The sequence below is a fragment of the Somniosus microcephalus genome, chromosome 7 (genome assembly GCF_052327205.1).
Source record: "Somniosus microcephalus isolate GS21.2 chromosome 7, FLI_Smic_1.0, whole genome shotgun sequence".
Taxonomy (NCBI): Eukaryota; Metazoa; Chordata; class Chondrichthyes; order Squaliformes; family Somniosidae; genus Somniosus; species Somniosus microcephalus.
This window is the reverse complement of record NC_140993.1, coordinates 30,529,135-30,542,810: the sequence shown is the minus strand read 5'-3', so window position 1 is coordinate 30,542,810 and position 13,676 is coordinate 30,529,135. Positions and strand designations below refer to the sequence as shown.

The following is a 13,676-nucleotide window of genomic DNA, read 5'->3' as shown; positions in this document are numbered from 1 at the left end:
GCCAATTTTGTATCCATGCTGCCACTGTCCCTTTTATTCCATGGGCTTCAACTTTGCTGGTAAGCCTATTATATGGCACTTTATCAAACGCCTTTTGGAAGTCCATTTACACCACATCAACCGCATTGCCCTCATCAACCCTCTCTGTGACCTCATCGAAAAACTCGATCAGTTTAGTTAAACACGATTTGCCTTTAACAAATCCGTGCTGGCTTTCCTTAGTTAATCCACCCTTGTCCAAGTGACTGTTAACTTTGTTCCTGATTTATAGTTTCTAAAAGCTTCCCCACTACCGAGGTTAAGCTGACTGGCCTGTAGTTGCTGGGTTTATCCTTACACCCTTGTTTGAACAAGGGTGTAACATTTGCAATTCTCCAGTCCTCTGGCACCACCCCTGTATCTAAGGAGGATTGGAAGATTATGACAACTACCTCCGCGATTTCCTCCTTATCCTCCCCCAGCATCCTAGAACGTATTCCATCCGGTCCTGGTGACTTACCATCTGACGTAAGAAAACTACTCGGCACTTGGTCTAAGCATTAAACAAAGCTTTAATCAACTGTTTTACAACATGGAGGTCTAGTTGTGTCCTTCACTAGTTCCTGTTAAGAATGTCCTGCGCAAGCTGGGCCCATGCCCGAGTATTTATACTCTCCCTGGACAGCGCCACCCACAGGCCGCTCAGTATTATTTCATAAGTCTTTCTTTCATGAATAACTGATTCATGTCACCAACTTTAAGTTCAGACAGCCTTTCTAGTACCTCCTCTTTATCAATTTTTAGCCCATCCAGTATTTCCACTACCTCCTCTTTCACTATGAGTTTGGCAGCATGTTCTTCCTTGGTGAAGACAGATGCAAAGTATTCATTTAATACCTCAGCCATGCCCTCTGTCTCCATGCATAGGTACACATTTAGTACCTCAGGCCCATTGCTCCTCTTACTACCCGTTTACTATTTATATGCCTATAGAAGACTTTTGAATTGTCTTTTATCTTAGCTGCCAGTCTATTCTCATACTCTCTCTTTGCCCCTCTTATTTTCTTTTTCACTTCCCCTCTGAACTTTCTATATTCAGCCTGATTCTTACTTGTATTCTCGACCTGACATCTGTCATACATATAGCAGACTGAGCAATTCTTTCACCAAGGTTAGATAGCAAAGCTCAAACCTCAGTGTTAATATAAGGATTATTGGTAGGAAACATACTGATCCTGGAACGTGAAGTAGTGTTAATGAATTAAAATAAAATAAATGGCTAACTTACACAGACTTGATCTCTCTTCCTTCCATCAATGCAGCAAGTTCTGTTTTGGTCTTCACTGGAATTTCATGTGTGTATTTATTGGAAGCAATTTCCGATTTTCCACCAAGAGTGATATTCCTGTGAATTGAAAGTACTGAAAGCTGATTGTAATATACACTTTGAACAGCGAAACCTGTCTATTGTTATGTAACAAGCATGGCTGCGTCTATTTGCAACACCAGATTTCTGATTGCTTCCCTTGGAGGACAAGACACACCTAACAGTTTGTCTGGAATGTGTAATTTGATCCTGCCTGCTGTAGACAACCCTGCAATGTGTAATTTGATCCAGACTTGCCAGACTACAGAATGGGGAAGCATAGTGTGAAGATCCTCAGTTAATAATATTCTGCAATTGTAATTATAGTTGTCCTTGGCTGGTTAAAAAAAAAAGACTTTATACTCTAATTAGTTGGTTAGTTAATTCTTTGGAGTTTTATGTTTTTTTCCTTCTGGAATTGATTAAAAAAAATTAAATTCTGATTGAAGGGACCACGTGTGTGGGGTATGCGTGTTTGGGGTCCTTGTGTGTGGGATCCGTGTGTGTACCAACCTTCTGACAAAGCAGCGAGTTCACACTGGGGAGAGGCCATTCACCTGCACTGTGTGTGAGAAGGGATTCACTAATTCACCCAGTTGGAAGAACGTGATTCACATCTAAAAGAGAGGGGAGAATATGATCCGTCTGCCCATCTGGATCACGTTCTCGCTCTCATTCCCCCTCCTTTAGACCTGGAACACGTACTTCCCCCATCCCCACTGTGCTCTCCATGCTCTAACCCCACCCCCCCAAGTTCCTGACCTTCTCCCCCCTGCCGAGTTCCTGACCTCCCCGCCCAGCTTGTGACCTTCTCTTCCCGAGTTCCTGACCTTCTTCCCCCTAGTTCCTGACCTTCTGCCCCCGAGTTCCTGACCTTCTGCCCTCCCGCCCAGTGAGCTCCTCTCCACCCTCTCTGAAAGGACACAAACCTCTGGGGTGTTGTGATCAGCAGAGAAGGAGTAGGGAAAGCCAACTCCAAGGTTCCTGACCTTCTCTCCCTGAGTTGCTGACCTTCTCCCCCAAAGTTCCTGACCTCCCCCCAAGGTTCCTGACCTTCTCTTCCCGAGTTCCTGACCTTCTTCCCCCTAGTTCCTGACCTTCTGCCCCTGAGTTCCTGACCTTCTGCCCTCCCGCCCAGCAAGCTCCTCTCCACCCTCTCTGAAAGGACACAAACCTCTGGGGTGGTGTGATCAGCAGAGAAGGAGTAGGGAAAGCCAACTCCAATGGTACCCTCCTCCTGATGAAATGCTTAGAACATGGCCTTGTCATAACCAGTACCTTGTTCCATCAGAGAGACAAGTACAAGGCTTTATGGCAACACCCTCGCTCCAAGCACTGGCATCTGCTGGACTACGTCATCGTCCGAGCGAGGGACCACAAGGACGTCCGCATCACCCGCGCCATGACAGGAGCTGATGACTGCTGGACAGACCACCGCCTAATCCGCTCCGTCATCTCCATCAATGTAGTTCCAAAACAGCGACGGCAACAGAAGCAATGCCACAGGAAAGACAACGCTAGAGCACTCAAAGACCCTGCTAAGAAAGCCCTATTCAGCTTGCGCCTCACAACCAATCAACCTGATGACTCCCAGTGACTCAGAGACACAGAGTGTCCACAGCGCCTGGTCTGCACTAAATGCCTCCATAATCAGCACCTGTGAAGAGATGCTCGGTCACTTGACCAGGAAACACCAAGACTGGTTCAACGAGAATGACCAGGAGATACAGGAGCTAATAAGCCGTAAGTGCAAGGCATTCCTGATCTGGAAACAGCAACAGAACATGAGAGCAAAAAAGCAGCTCTACAGACTCCTGAAGGCCGAGGTCCAACAAAAAACTCGCGACCTAAAGAACAGATGGTGGGTGGAGAAAGCGCAGGAGATATAACGTGGATAAATGTGAGGTTATCCACTTTGGTGGCAAAAACAGGAAGGCAGATTATTATCTGAATGGCAATAGATTGGGAGAAGGGGAAGTGCAACGAGACCTGGGTGTCCTTGTGCACCAGTCGCTGAAGGTAAGCATGCAGGTGCAGCAGGCGGTTAAGAAGGCAAATGGTATGTTGGCCTTCGTAGCAAGAGGGTTTGAGTACAGGAACAAGGATGTCTTACTGCAGTTGTACAGGGCCTTGGTGAGACCACATCTTGAGTATTGTGTGCAGTTCTGGTCGCCTTATCTGAGGAAGGATGTTCTTGCCATGGAAGGAGTTCAGCGAAGGTTCACCAGGCTGATACCTGGGATGGCAGGAATGACGTATGAGGAGAGATTGGGTCGATTGGGCTTATACTCGCTGGAGTTTAGAAGAATGAGAGGGGATCTCATTGAAACATAAAATTCTGACAGAACTGGACAGACTAGATGCAGGAAGGATGTTCCCGATGATCGGGGAGTCCAGAACCAGGGGTCACAGTCTAAGGATAAGGGGTAAGCCATTTAGGACAGAAATGAGGAGGAATTTCTTCACCCAGAGAGTGGTGAACCTGTGGAATTCTCTACCACAGAAGGCAGTAGAGGCCAATTCATTAAATATATTCACGAAGGAGTTGGATATATTTCTTAAGGCTAAAGGGATCAAGGGGTATGGGGAGAAAGCAAGGACAGGGTACTGAGTTTGGATGATCAGCCATGATCGCATTGAATGGCAGAGCAGGCTCGAGGGGCCGAATGGCCTACTCCTGCTCCTATCTTCTATGTTTCTATGAGATCCAGCAGCTAGCTGACAACCACGACGTGCATGGATACTTTAGTGCAGTCAAGACCACCTGTGGCCCCAGCGCCCAAGGTCCTACCCCACTGCGGGCCAAGAATGGAGAGGTACTCATCAAGAACATAGAGGCAGTCAGTGCCCACCGGAAGGAGCAATTCGAAGATCTCCTTAACCACGACTCTGTCTTTGACACGAGTGTCCTCAACTCCATCCCGCAGCATGCTACCCACCACCATCTCAGCACAACCCCAGCCCGACATGAGGTTGAAAAGGCCATCCAACAACTGAAGAACAATAAGGCCTCAGGAGCAGATGGAATCCCCGCCAAGGCGCTAAAACATGGCGGAGAAGCACTACTGCCATGAATACATGAAATAATTTCTCTTATTTGAAAAGTGGAGAGCATGCCAGGGGATCTAAGAGATGCTGTAATCGTAACCATCTTCAAGAAAGATGACAAGTCTGATTGCGGTAATTACAAAGGAGTCTCCCTGCTGTCTGCCACAGGGAAAGTGATCGCAAGAATCCTCCTCAATCGCCTTCTCCCAGTGGTTGAAGAGCTCCTCCCAGAGTCGCAATGCGGATTCCGCCCACCGCGCGTTAACTACAAGAGAAATGCAGCACCAACCACTGTACATGGCCTTCTTTGATCTCACAAAGGCCTTTGACACACTCAACCATGAGGGATTATGGAGTGTCCTCCTCAAATTCGGCTGCCCTCAAAAGTTTGTCACCATCCTCCACCTGCTTCACGACGACATGCAAGCCGTGATCCTGATCAATGGATCCACCACAGACCCAATTCACGTACGGACCGGGGTCAAGCAAGGCTGTGTCATCGCACCAACGCTCTTCTCGATCTTCCTGGCTGCAATGCACCATCCTACCCTCTGTAAGCTCCCCGCTGGAGTGGAGCTAATCTACAGAACAAATGGGAAACTGTTCAACCTCCGTCGCCTCCAGTCCAGATCCAAGGTCGTCTCATCCTCTGTCATCGAATTACAGTATGCAGATGACGCTTGCATCTGCGCACACTCCGAGGCTGAACTCCAAACCATTATCAACACCTTCAGCGAAGCGTACGAGAGCATGGGCCTTACACTAAACATCCGTAAGACAAAGGTCCTCTACCAACCTGCCCCTGCCACACAGTATTGCTCCCCGATTATCAAAATCCATGACGAGGCCTTGGACAACGTGGACCACTTTCCATACCTCAGGAGCCTACTGTCAGTAAGGGCAGACGTCGATGACGAAGTCCAACACCACCTTCAGTGTGCCAGTGCAGGCTTCGGTCGCCTGAGGAAGAGAGTGTTTGAAGACCAGGACCTCAAACCCAGCACCAAGCTTATGGTCTACAGAGCAGTAGTGATACCCGCCCTCCTGTATGCTTCAGAGACATGGACCATGTACAGCAGGCACCTCAAAGCACTGGAGCGGTACCACCAACGCTGCCTCTGCAAGATCCTGCAAATCCATTGGCAGGATAGGCGCACCAACGTCGGTGTTCTCGCTCAGGCCAACATCCCCAGCATCGAAGCTTTGACCATGCTCGATCAGCTCTGATGGATGGGCCACATCGTCCACATGCCCGATACGAGACTCCCAAAACAAGCGCTCTACTCGGAGCTCCGACACGGCAAGCGAACCTTAGGTGGGCAGAGGAAATGCTTCAAGGATACCCTCAAAGCCTCCTTGAAAAAGTGCAACATCCCCACTGACACCTGGGAATCCCTTGGCCCAAGACCGCACAGTGGAGGAGAAGCATCCAGGAAGGCGCCGAACACCTCGAGTCTCTTTGCCGGGAGCAAGCAGAAGCCAAACACAAACAGCGGAAGGAGTGCACGCCAACCCCACCACCCGCCCCTTCAACCACCGTCTGCCCCACCTGTGACAGAGACTGTAGGTCCCGCATTGGACTCATCAGTCACCTGAGAACTCATTTTTAATGTGGAAGCAAGTCATCCTCGGTTCCGAGGGACTGCCTAAGAAGATGAAGACCCTCTCTGAGCTCCTCTCCTCCCTCTCTGAGCTCCTTTCTCCCCTCTCCCAGCTCCTGTCTTTGAGCTCCTCTCTCCTCTCTCCGAGTTCCCTTCTCCAGAGATCTGAACACAATACACAAATTACAGGCAACGACTGTCTACCCTGAGGGGATATCCTTATACAGTGCACTATTATCAGGAACGTGAATACTCAATTTATACCTTGGCCAGAAGATGCATTTGGTGGACAGACACATTATGATCTCCCAATATACTGCCAGCAGCAGGATGAACAGCCAAGGATCCTGTGACAGGTAGTCAGAATTGGTGGTGGAGGTGAAGACTGCCCTGGAGACTGATAATTACAGTGTTCAACAGCTCAGCAGAATGGTGAGCTGCAGAAATAGCCTACCTAAGAGATTCAATATAAGAACACAAGAACATAAGAAATAGGAGCTGGAGTTGGCCAGTCGGCCCCTCGAGCCTGCTCCGCCATTCAATAAGATCATGGCTGATCATCGACCTCAACTCCACCTTCCCGCACTATCCCCATATCCCTTGATTCCCTTAGTATCCAAAAATCTATCGATCTCTGTCTTGAATATACTCAATGACTGAGCCTCCACAGCTCTCTGGGGTAGAGAATTACAAAGATTCACAACCCTTTGAGTGAAGAAATTTCTCATCATCTCAGTCCTAAATGGCCAACCCCTTATTCTGAGTCTGTGACCCCTGGTTATAGATTCCCCAGCCAGGGAAAACATCTTCCCAGCATCTACCCTGTCAAGCCCCTTAAGAATTTTTATGTTTCAATGAGATCACCCCTCTTTTTTCTAAACTCATGGGAATATAGGCCATGTCTACTCAATCTCTCCTCATAGGACAATCCCCTCATCCCAGGAATCAGTCTAGTGAACCTTCGTTGCACTCCCTCTAAAGCAAGTATATCCTTCCTTTGTACTCCAGGTTTGGTCTCACCAAGGCCCTATATAATTGTATAAAACCAGAGTGACCCTGAGCAGGCCAAGAAACTGATTGAAAGTGGTTTCAATTTTTACTTTTTCCATTACAAAGTGCAGGAGGCACACATTCCAGCCATGGCTGCTCATTTTTTTAAGTACCAGGCATTCAGCCACATACCAGTGGAGTGCAAGAACATCACAAAATCTATATGATGTGGCAAGAGTTACACAACATTCCAGTGTTCTTGGCCAAAGCATGATGCCATCCGCCTTCACTTCAAGAGCAACATAAACATCCAGTGGGCAAATCTAGCCAGCAAAAAACAAGAAAAACAGACCACGCGGAGGTGGCCACATCAAAGAAATTAATTGCAGCATCTTGTGAAAGCACAGAGACTAGTAGTGCGAGATCCAGCAATGGTGATGAAGAGGCAAGAATCCAACTGGACTCCTCAAAACCAGTCTCTGCCATTTCAGACTTTGATCTCCTCACTATGAAAAAGCATGGTGAGAACATGAAGGGCACGTTAGCACTCAACAAGTAATGCCATGAGTCATGGGTGAGGCTCAATAGAGACCACTAATGGCTGCAATGAATCAATAACTTTTTATTATTCATTCTCGGGATGCGGGCATCGCTGGCAAGGCCATAATTTATTGCCCATCCCTAGTTTCCCATGAGAAGTTGGTGGTGGGCCACCTTCTTGAATCGCTGCTATCTGTGGTGAAGGTGGTCCCAAAATGCTGTTAGGTGGGGAGTTCCAGGATTTTGACCCAGCAACGATGAAGGAATAACAATACATTTCCAAGTCAGAATGGTGTGTGACTTGGAGGGAAACATGGAGGTGATATTGTTCCCATGTACCTTCTGCCCTCATGGTGTTGGAGGTCGAGGGTTTGGGAGGTGCCACTGAAGAAGCCTTGGAGAGTTGCTGCAGTGCATCCTGTGGCTAGTATACATTATAGCCACGGTACGCTGGTAGTGGAGGGGGGTGGATGTTTAGGTTAGTGGTTGAGGTATCGATCAAGCAGATTGCTTTGTCCTGGATGGTATTGAACTTCTTGAGTGTTGTTGCAGCTGCACCCATCAAGGCAAGTGGAGAATATTCCATCACACGCCTGACTTGTACCTTGTAGGTAGTGGAGAGGCTTTGAGCCACTCGCTGCAGATTATCCAAGCTCTGACCTGCTCTAGTAGCCACAGAGTTTATGTGGCTGGTCTCGTTGAGTTTCTGGTCAATGATGAACCCCCAGAATGTTGATTGTGGGGGACTTAGTGATGATAATGCCACTGAATGTTAAGGGAGGTAGTTAGGCTCTTTCTTGTTGGAGATGGTCATTGCCTGGTACTTGTGTGGTGTTATATTACTTGCCACTTATGAGTCCAAGCATGGGTGATGTCCAGTTCTTACTGTATGCGGGCATGAACTGCTTCATTATCTGAGGGATTGCAAATGGAACGGAACACTGTGTACTCATCAATAAACTGCCCCACTTCCGACCTTATGATGAAGGGAAGGTCATTAATGAAGCAAGTGAATAGTCGGGCCTAGGACGCTGCCCTGATGGTACTCTCCTGCAGCACTATCTGCAGTTGATTGGCCTCCAACAACCACAACCAGGGGGCCCAACACGAACTTGGACCCCCCTGCTGAGCGTTCAGCCACTCAGCTACGTGTTCAACGCTGGGCTGAATGCCATAATCATGCAAATAAGCAGGCAACACGAACTCCGAATGGGCGCGGTTTGCTACCGCATCGCGATCCTCATGCTCGCTTTCGGGGGCAAACCAATTTCTAGGCACCGACTCGATTATTTTCCTGAAAGGTGCTACCGAGTAACACTCGTCTAAGTCACCCGATAAGCAACACTGTGTACCTTCAGCTTGTATTCATCCTATCACCTTACTATGTGACTATGCCCTAACATGTCCACCACAAAACAATAAAGAGTTATACAACAAACTAAAACATGTTTTTAATCTTTAGCATATACTATACATAATTGCAAAGAACAAGTATGAATTTAAGATTTTGGTTCAGCCTAAGGATTTAGAAATTGACTGAGTTATAGGCTAGAATTTTCTGTTTCTGCACTCCCCACTCTGTGATTTTTTTCACCCATTCATTATAATGGATGAAAATCATGGGTTGAGCTATGTAGAAGCAGAAAATCCTGGTCAAAGTTTCTGGATCCCATAATTGTTATGTAAATCACAAAACGAAATATTAAGTTGTAGCAGGTACTTCCAAACAGTGGAAAATCGTGGTGTACTCTTAAATTTACAAGTAATCAAACATTCATAACTACTTTACCTTTGAACAGACCATGAAACAACAATGGAGATTGATGAAGTGCTATCATTTAATCCTTCTATCATCTTCGACCGACTCGGTGGACTGATGGTCCAAAGAGAATTTGAATTTCCTTCAAGTTCTGCAACCAGAATGTCTTCTTTCACGTATGCCTCCAGGAACTGCATAGCACTCTAAGAAAAGGAATAATTAGCTCTTCAATTCACTGTGCATTCCACCTCCACCAACACCACTCCCAGAGATCATTAACATGGATGTTATTTTTGGTGATCCATTGGGGCAGATTTTCATCTTCAGGTGTATGTCTGTTCAAATTTAGTCACCACTGCTTTAAGACCTATCTGAATCTTAAGTCTATCTCTTGTCTAAGATCATAACTCCAGATGCAATCTCAGATTGATCTCCGGATGACGCCACTAGGACGCACGCAAGTCAAATTTAAAGGGATGGAACAATTACAATGAGCGGGAGCAAAAGGCACCTCATAGCCCCGATAAGCAGCCTTTACTAAGATGAAGGGGCAGGGGATTAAGAAGTGGCAGGTTAAGGAAAAAGGAGGCCGAGGTGTAGGCATGAGCCTGCGGACAAATGATAGTGCAGCCCAGCTTTTGAGCTCCTCTTTGATGGCTGCTGGGCACCACATGAGATGCATGTGAGGAAGGTTGCCTTCTGTGGCACTCCATGATGCCATCTCATAGGTCAGCGCTGCAGCATGCCTACAAAAAAGGTACAGTCAAGTTTCAAGTAACAGCTGACCTGTATTGTCCCTGTGCAAGTGCAAGGCCTTTGTTGCGTGGTAGCCACAAGGTGTCCTTACAGCACATGGCACAGTTCAGCAGTTGCCTCTAACATAACGGGCCAGAAATTCGCGGCCAAAGGCGTGAGTGCGCTCGGGGTACTCACGCATCTGGCCGTTGGAAATGCCGGTGTTCAGCATGAACAGCGCATGCGGGGAACGCCGGCATTTCCAGACCTCGAGCGCGTGCGACTGCACAGGCAGCGCTTGCGCAGTGAACTTCGTAGATTTCATTCATGAAATCCGTGAGGGTAAGTCCTCAGAAGTTACACTTGAAAAAAGCAAGTGTAAAGTGGTTCATTGGCTGCGGAGGAAGAAACATTTTATCGTGGAGCTTCTGAAATGCAATATTTTTGTTTGGGAAAGGGAGGGAAGTTATTTTAAGAAATTTTAAGTAAGTTTTAAAGTTAAAAAATTTTTTTTTTTTAAAAAGGGTTTTCAGAACGGTAGGTAGAAGGAGCAATTGTGGCTGTGTGAATGGAATGTGAGAATGAGTTATGTATGTATGTCCACATATATTCCTTTACGTATATGTATGTATGTTTTATATTCCTTTACTAATGTGTATGAATGTATGTTTTTAATTATGATTTTCCAATAAGTTACTTTCTCTGAAAGTCATAATTAAATAATACATTCATACACATAAGTAAAGGAATATATACATAACACGCAAAGGAATATATACAGACATACATACTTTCAGAAGCTCCACGATAAGAAATATCTTCCTCCGCAGCCTCTGGAGCAACTGTACCCATGCTTTTTTCATGTGTAAGTTGTAAGGACTTGACCTCACTGAAAGCAGTAATGAAAGCGGCGAATTATACTGCGCACGCGCTGCCTGTGCAGTCGCACGCGTTCTGCCTCTGAACCCCTTCGTTCAGAGGACAGGAAATGCCGGTTTTCCCCAAAAGCACTGTGCATGCTGAAAACCGGCATTTCATCCGGCCAGATGCGTAAGTACCCCGACCGTACTCTCGCAGTTGGAAGGGAATTACTGGGCCAACATTTTACATGTCAATAAAATGAAAAATTTTACAATTGCACGACTTGCCCCCTCGCATCTGCGACTGAGGGTCCAAGGAGGTGCAGTGCGCAAGAGGTCATCATCGTACGTATCCTCACACTGTTCCCTTTGGGGAACTGTATGAAGTGGTGGAAGGATTTATGGCCGTGATTAACGCTCATTCCGTGACCGTAACCATCTTTGAACCAGCCATTAGGGTGGTTAGTCCTATGGCGGGAGGGTTTTACGGGCTCCCACAACCCATCTGAGGGGGGGGGGGCCACCAACACCCACGGACGCAAGTATCCCGCTGGATGTCCACCCAGAATTTAAAGTTGGAACTCCGACTCCACTTGCCGGGACTGTCTGGAGTGGGGTTCAAAACCCTACTCCTTCTGGCCCAGCGGTGGGGATGCTTACTGCTACGCAAAAGGCCCACTCCGCACAAAAGGTGACACCCATATGTTTCCTGTGCCTTTTCCCTCCCCGTGACTGGAGCCCTATGCTGCCATTTCACGTTGCTAATTGGATTGGGCCTTTGTCATAGCGGTAGGATCCCCGCCGCTGGGCCAGATCAGGGTAGGGTTTCGAACCCCGCGCCAGACAGTCCCGGCAAGTGGAGTCGGAGCTCCGGCTCTAAATTCTGGGTTGACATCCAGTGGGATATTTGCGTCCGTGGGTGTGGGTGGCCCCCCCTCCTTGTATAGCTTGTGGGAGCCCGTAAAACCCTCCCGCCATAGGACTAACCGCCCTAATGCCTGGTTCAAAGATGGTTACGGTCACGGAATGAGCGTTAATCATGGCCATAAATCCTTCCACCACTTCATACAGTTCCCCAAAGGGAACAGTGTGAAGACACGTATGACGACGACATTGCTAAATAAATAAATGGAATTAAAAAAATTCTTTTAGGGCTTTTAAAAGTCTTTAAATTGCTTTAATTCTGTTTAAAACTACTTCAGATTACTCAAAATAATGTAAACATTTTAAAAAGTTTATAAAAGTTACCAAAATCTTCAAAAAACTTCCAAAAACCTATTTAAACTGCTGCTTTGCATGTAAAAATGCTTAGCATCTTGACAGAAACATTGGGGGCGTGTCCAGTGGAACTGAGACCTCAAGGGGCGTGTCTCACTTGCACTGCACGCTCCTGGCTTCGCGCTGGCTGCACTCCTGGGCGGCGTGACGTCATACGCTGCCCGGGATTCTTCTTCTGGAAACACCAATTCCAGGCGTCCCTGGAGCTGATCGGCAGTAGCGCGGGGTAAGTGCAGAAACGGGGCTGCAAGCCCCGTTCACCAATTTCTGGCCCAACATAAGAACATAACATAAGAACTAGGAGCAGGGGTAGGCCATTCGGCCCTTCAAGCCTGCTCTGCCATTCAATGAGATCATGGCTGACCTTCTGCCTCAACTCCATTCACCGGCCCTATCGCCATATCCCTTGATGCCCTTACTAGTCAGAAATCTATCGACTTCTGTTTTGAATATAACCAATGACTGAGCCTCCACAGCCCTCTGGGGTAGAGAATTCCAAAGATTCACCACCCTCTGTGTGAAGAAATTTCTTCTCATCTCAGTCCTGAATGGCCTACCCTTTATCTTGAGGCTGTGGCCCCTGGTTCTAGACTCCCCAGCTAAGGGAAACATTCTCCCAGCATCCACCCTATCAAGCCCTGTAATAATTTTGTATGCTTCAATGAGATGGTTGTCCAGGGTCTGCTGAAATGGTTAGCGCCATCTTGGCAGGTAGATCTAAAGAGGCAATGCTTGCTCCTGTTCATCCTGGCATATCTTCTTTCATGTAGGACTATGTAAAGCCTGGCACAATATGATTGGGGTGTTTTGCAGAACCTTTCAGTTAAATAGTCAGGTGTTTTCATCCCATCGTGATGCCACCAAGGGTCTTCTGGCACAGTCATCCTTGGTAAGATTTGTGTCACCAACACAACATCTACCAAAGCGAAGTAGGTTACCTTTTTTTGTAGATGTGTAAATGTGGGTGCCGGTGAGAGGGCACAAAGCATCTCTTGGACAGTCTGACTTACCTGGCATCTCTCCACAGCTCTTCCTCTTCCCATAAGCATGTCAACTACAGTGTGTACCATCTACAAGATGCACTGCAGCAACTCGCCAAGGCTTCTTCAACAGGACCTCCCAAACCCGCAACCTCTACCTAGAAGGACAAGGGCAGCAGGCGCATGGGAAAACCATCACCTGCAAGTTCCCCTCCAAGTCACACACCATCCTGATTTGGAAGTATATCGCCGATCCTTCATCGTCACTGGGTCAAAATCCTGGAACTCTCTACCTAACAACACTGTGGGAGTACCTTCACCACACAGACTGCAGCGGTTGAAGAAGGCGGCTCACCGCCACCTTCTCGAGGGCAATTAGGGATGGCCGATAAATGCCAGCGACGCCCAGATCCCATGAAGGAATAGAAAAAAAAAATCCATATTTGCCAGTAGAGGTAAAAGAAAAATCAATAGCTACTGGCACAAAGGCTCACGAAAGCCAAAATGGCAGCAGGAAGAAAAATTTAAAAAAATACAAGA

At 47.2% G+C, this 13,676-nt stretch overlaps 1 protein-coding gene across 1 annotated transcript in view; it reads right to left on the bottom strand.

The window, feature by feature from the left end:
* Positions 1 to 13,676, bottom strand: part of piezo2b (piezo-type mechanosensitive ion channel component 2b) — an 852,062-nt gene that overhangs the window by 34,697 nt on the left and 803,689 nt on the right. Inside the window, exons 49-50 of the mRNA XM_085992353.1 lie at positions 9,314 to 9,486; positions 1,268 to 1,384 (exon numbers count right to left, since the gene is read on the bottom strand). Of these exons, the coding sequence (XP_085848479.1) occupies positions 1,268 to 1,384; positions 9,314 to 9,486 (290 nt within the window). The remainder of the gene's footprint in view (positions 1 to 1,267; positions 1,385 to 9,313; positions 9,487 to 13,676) is intronic.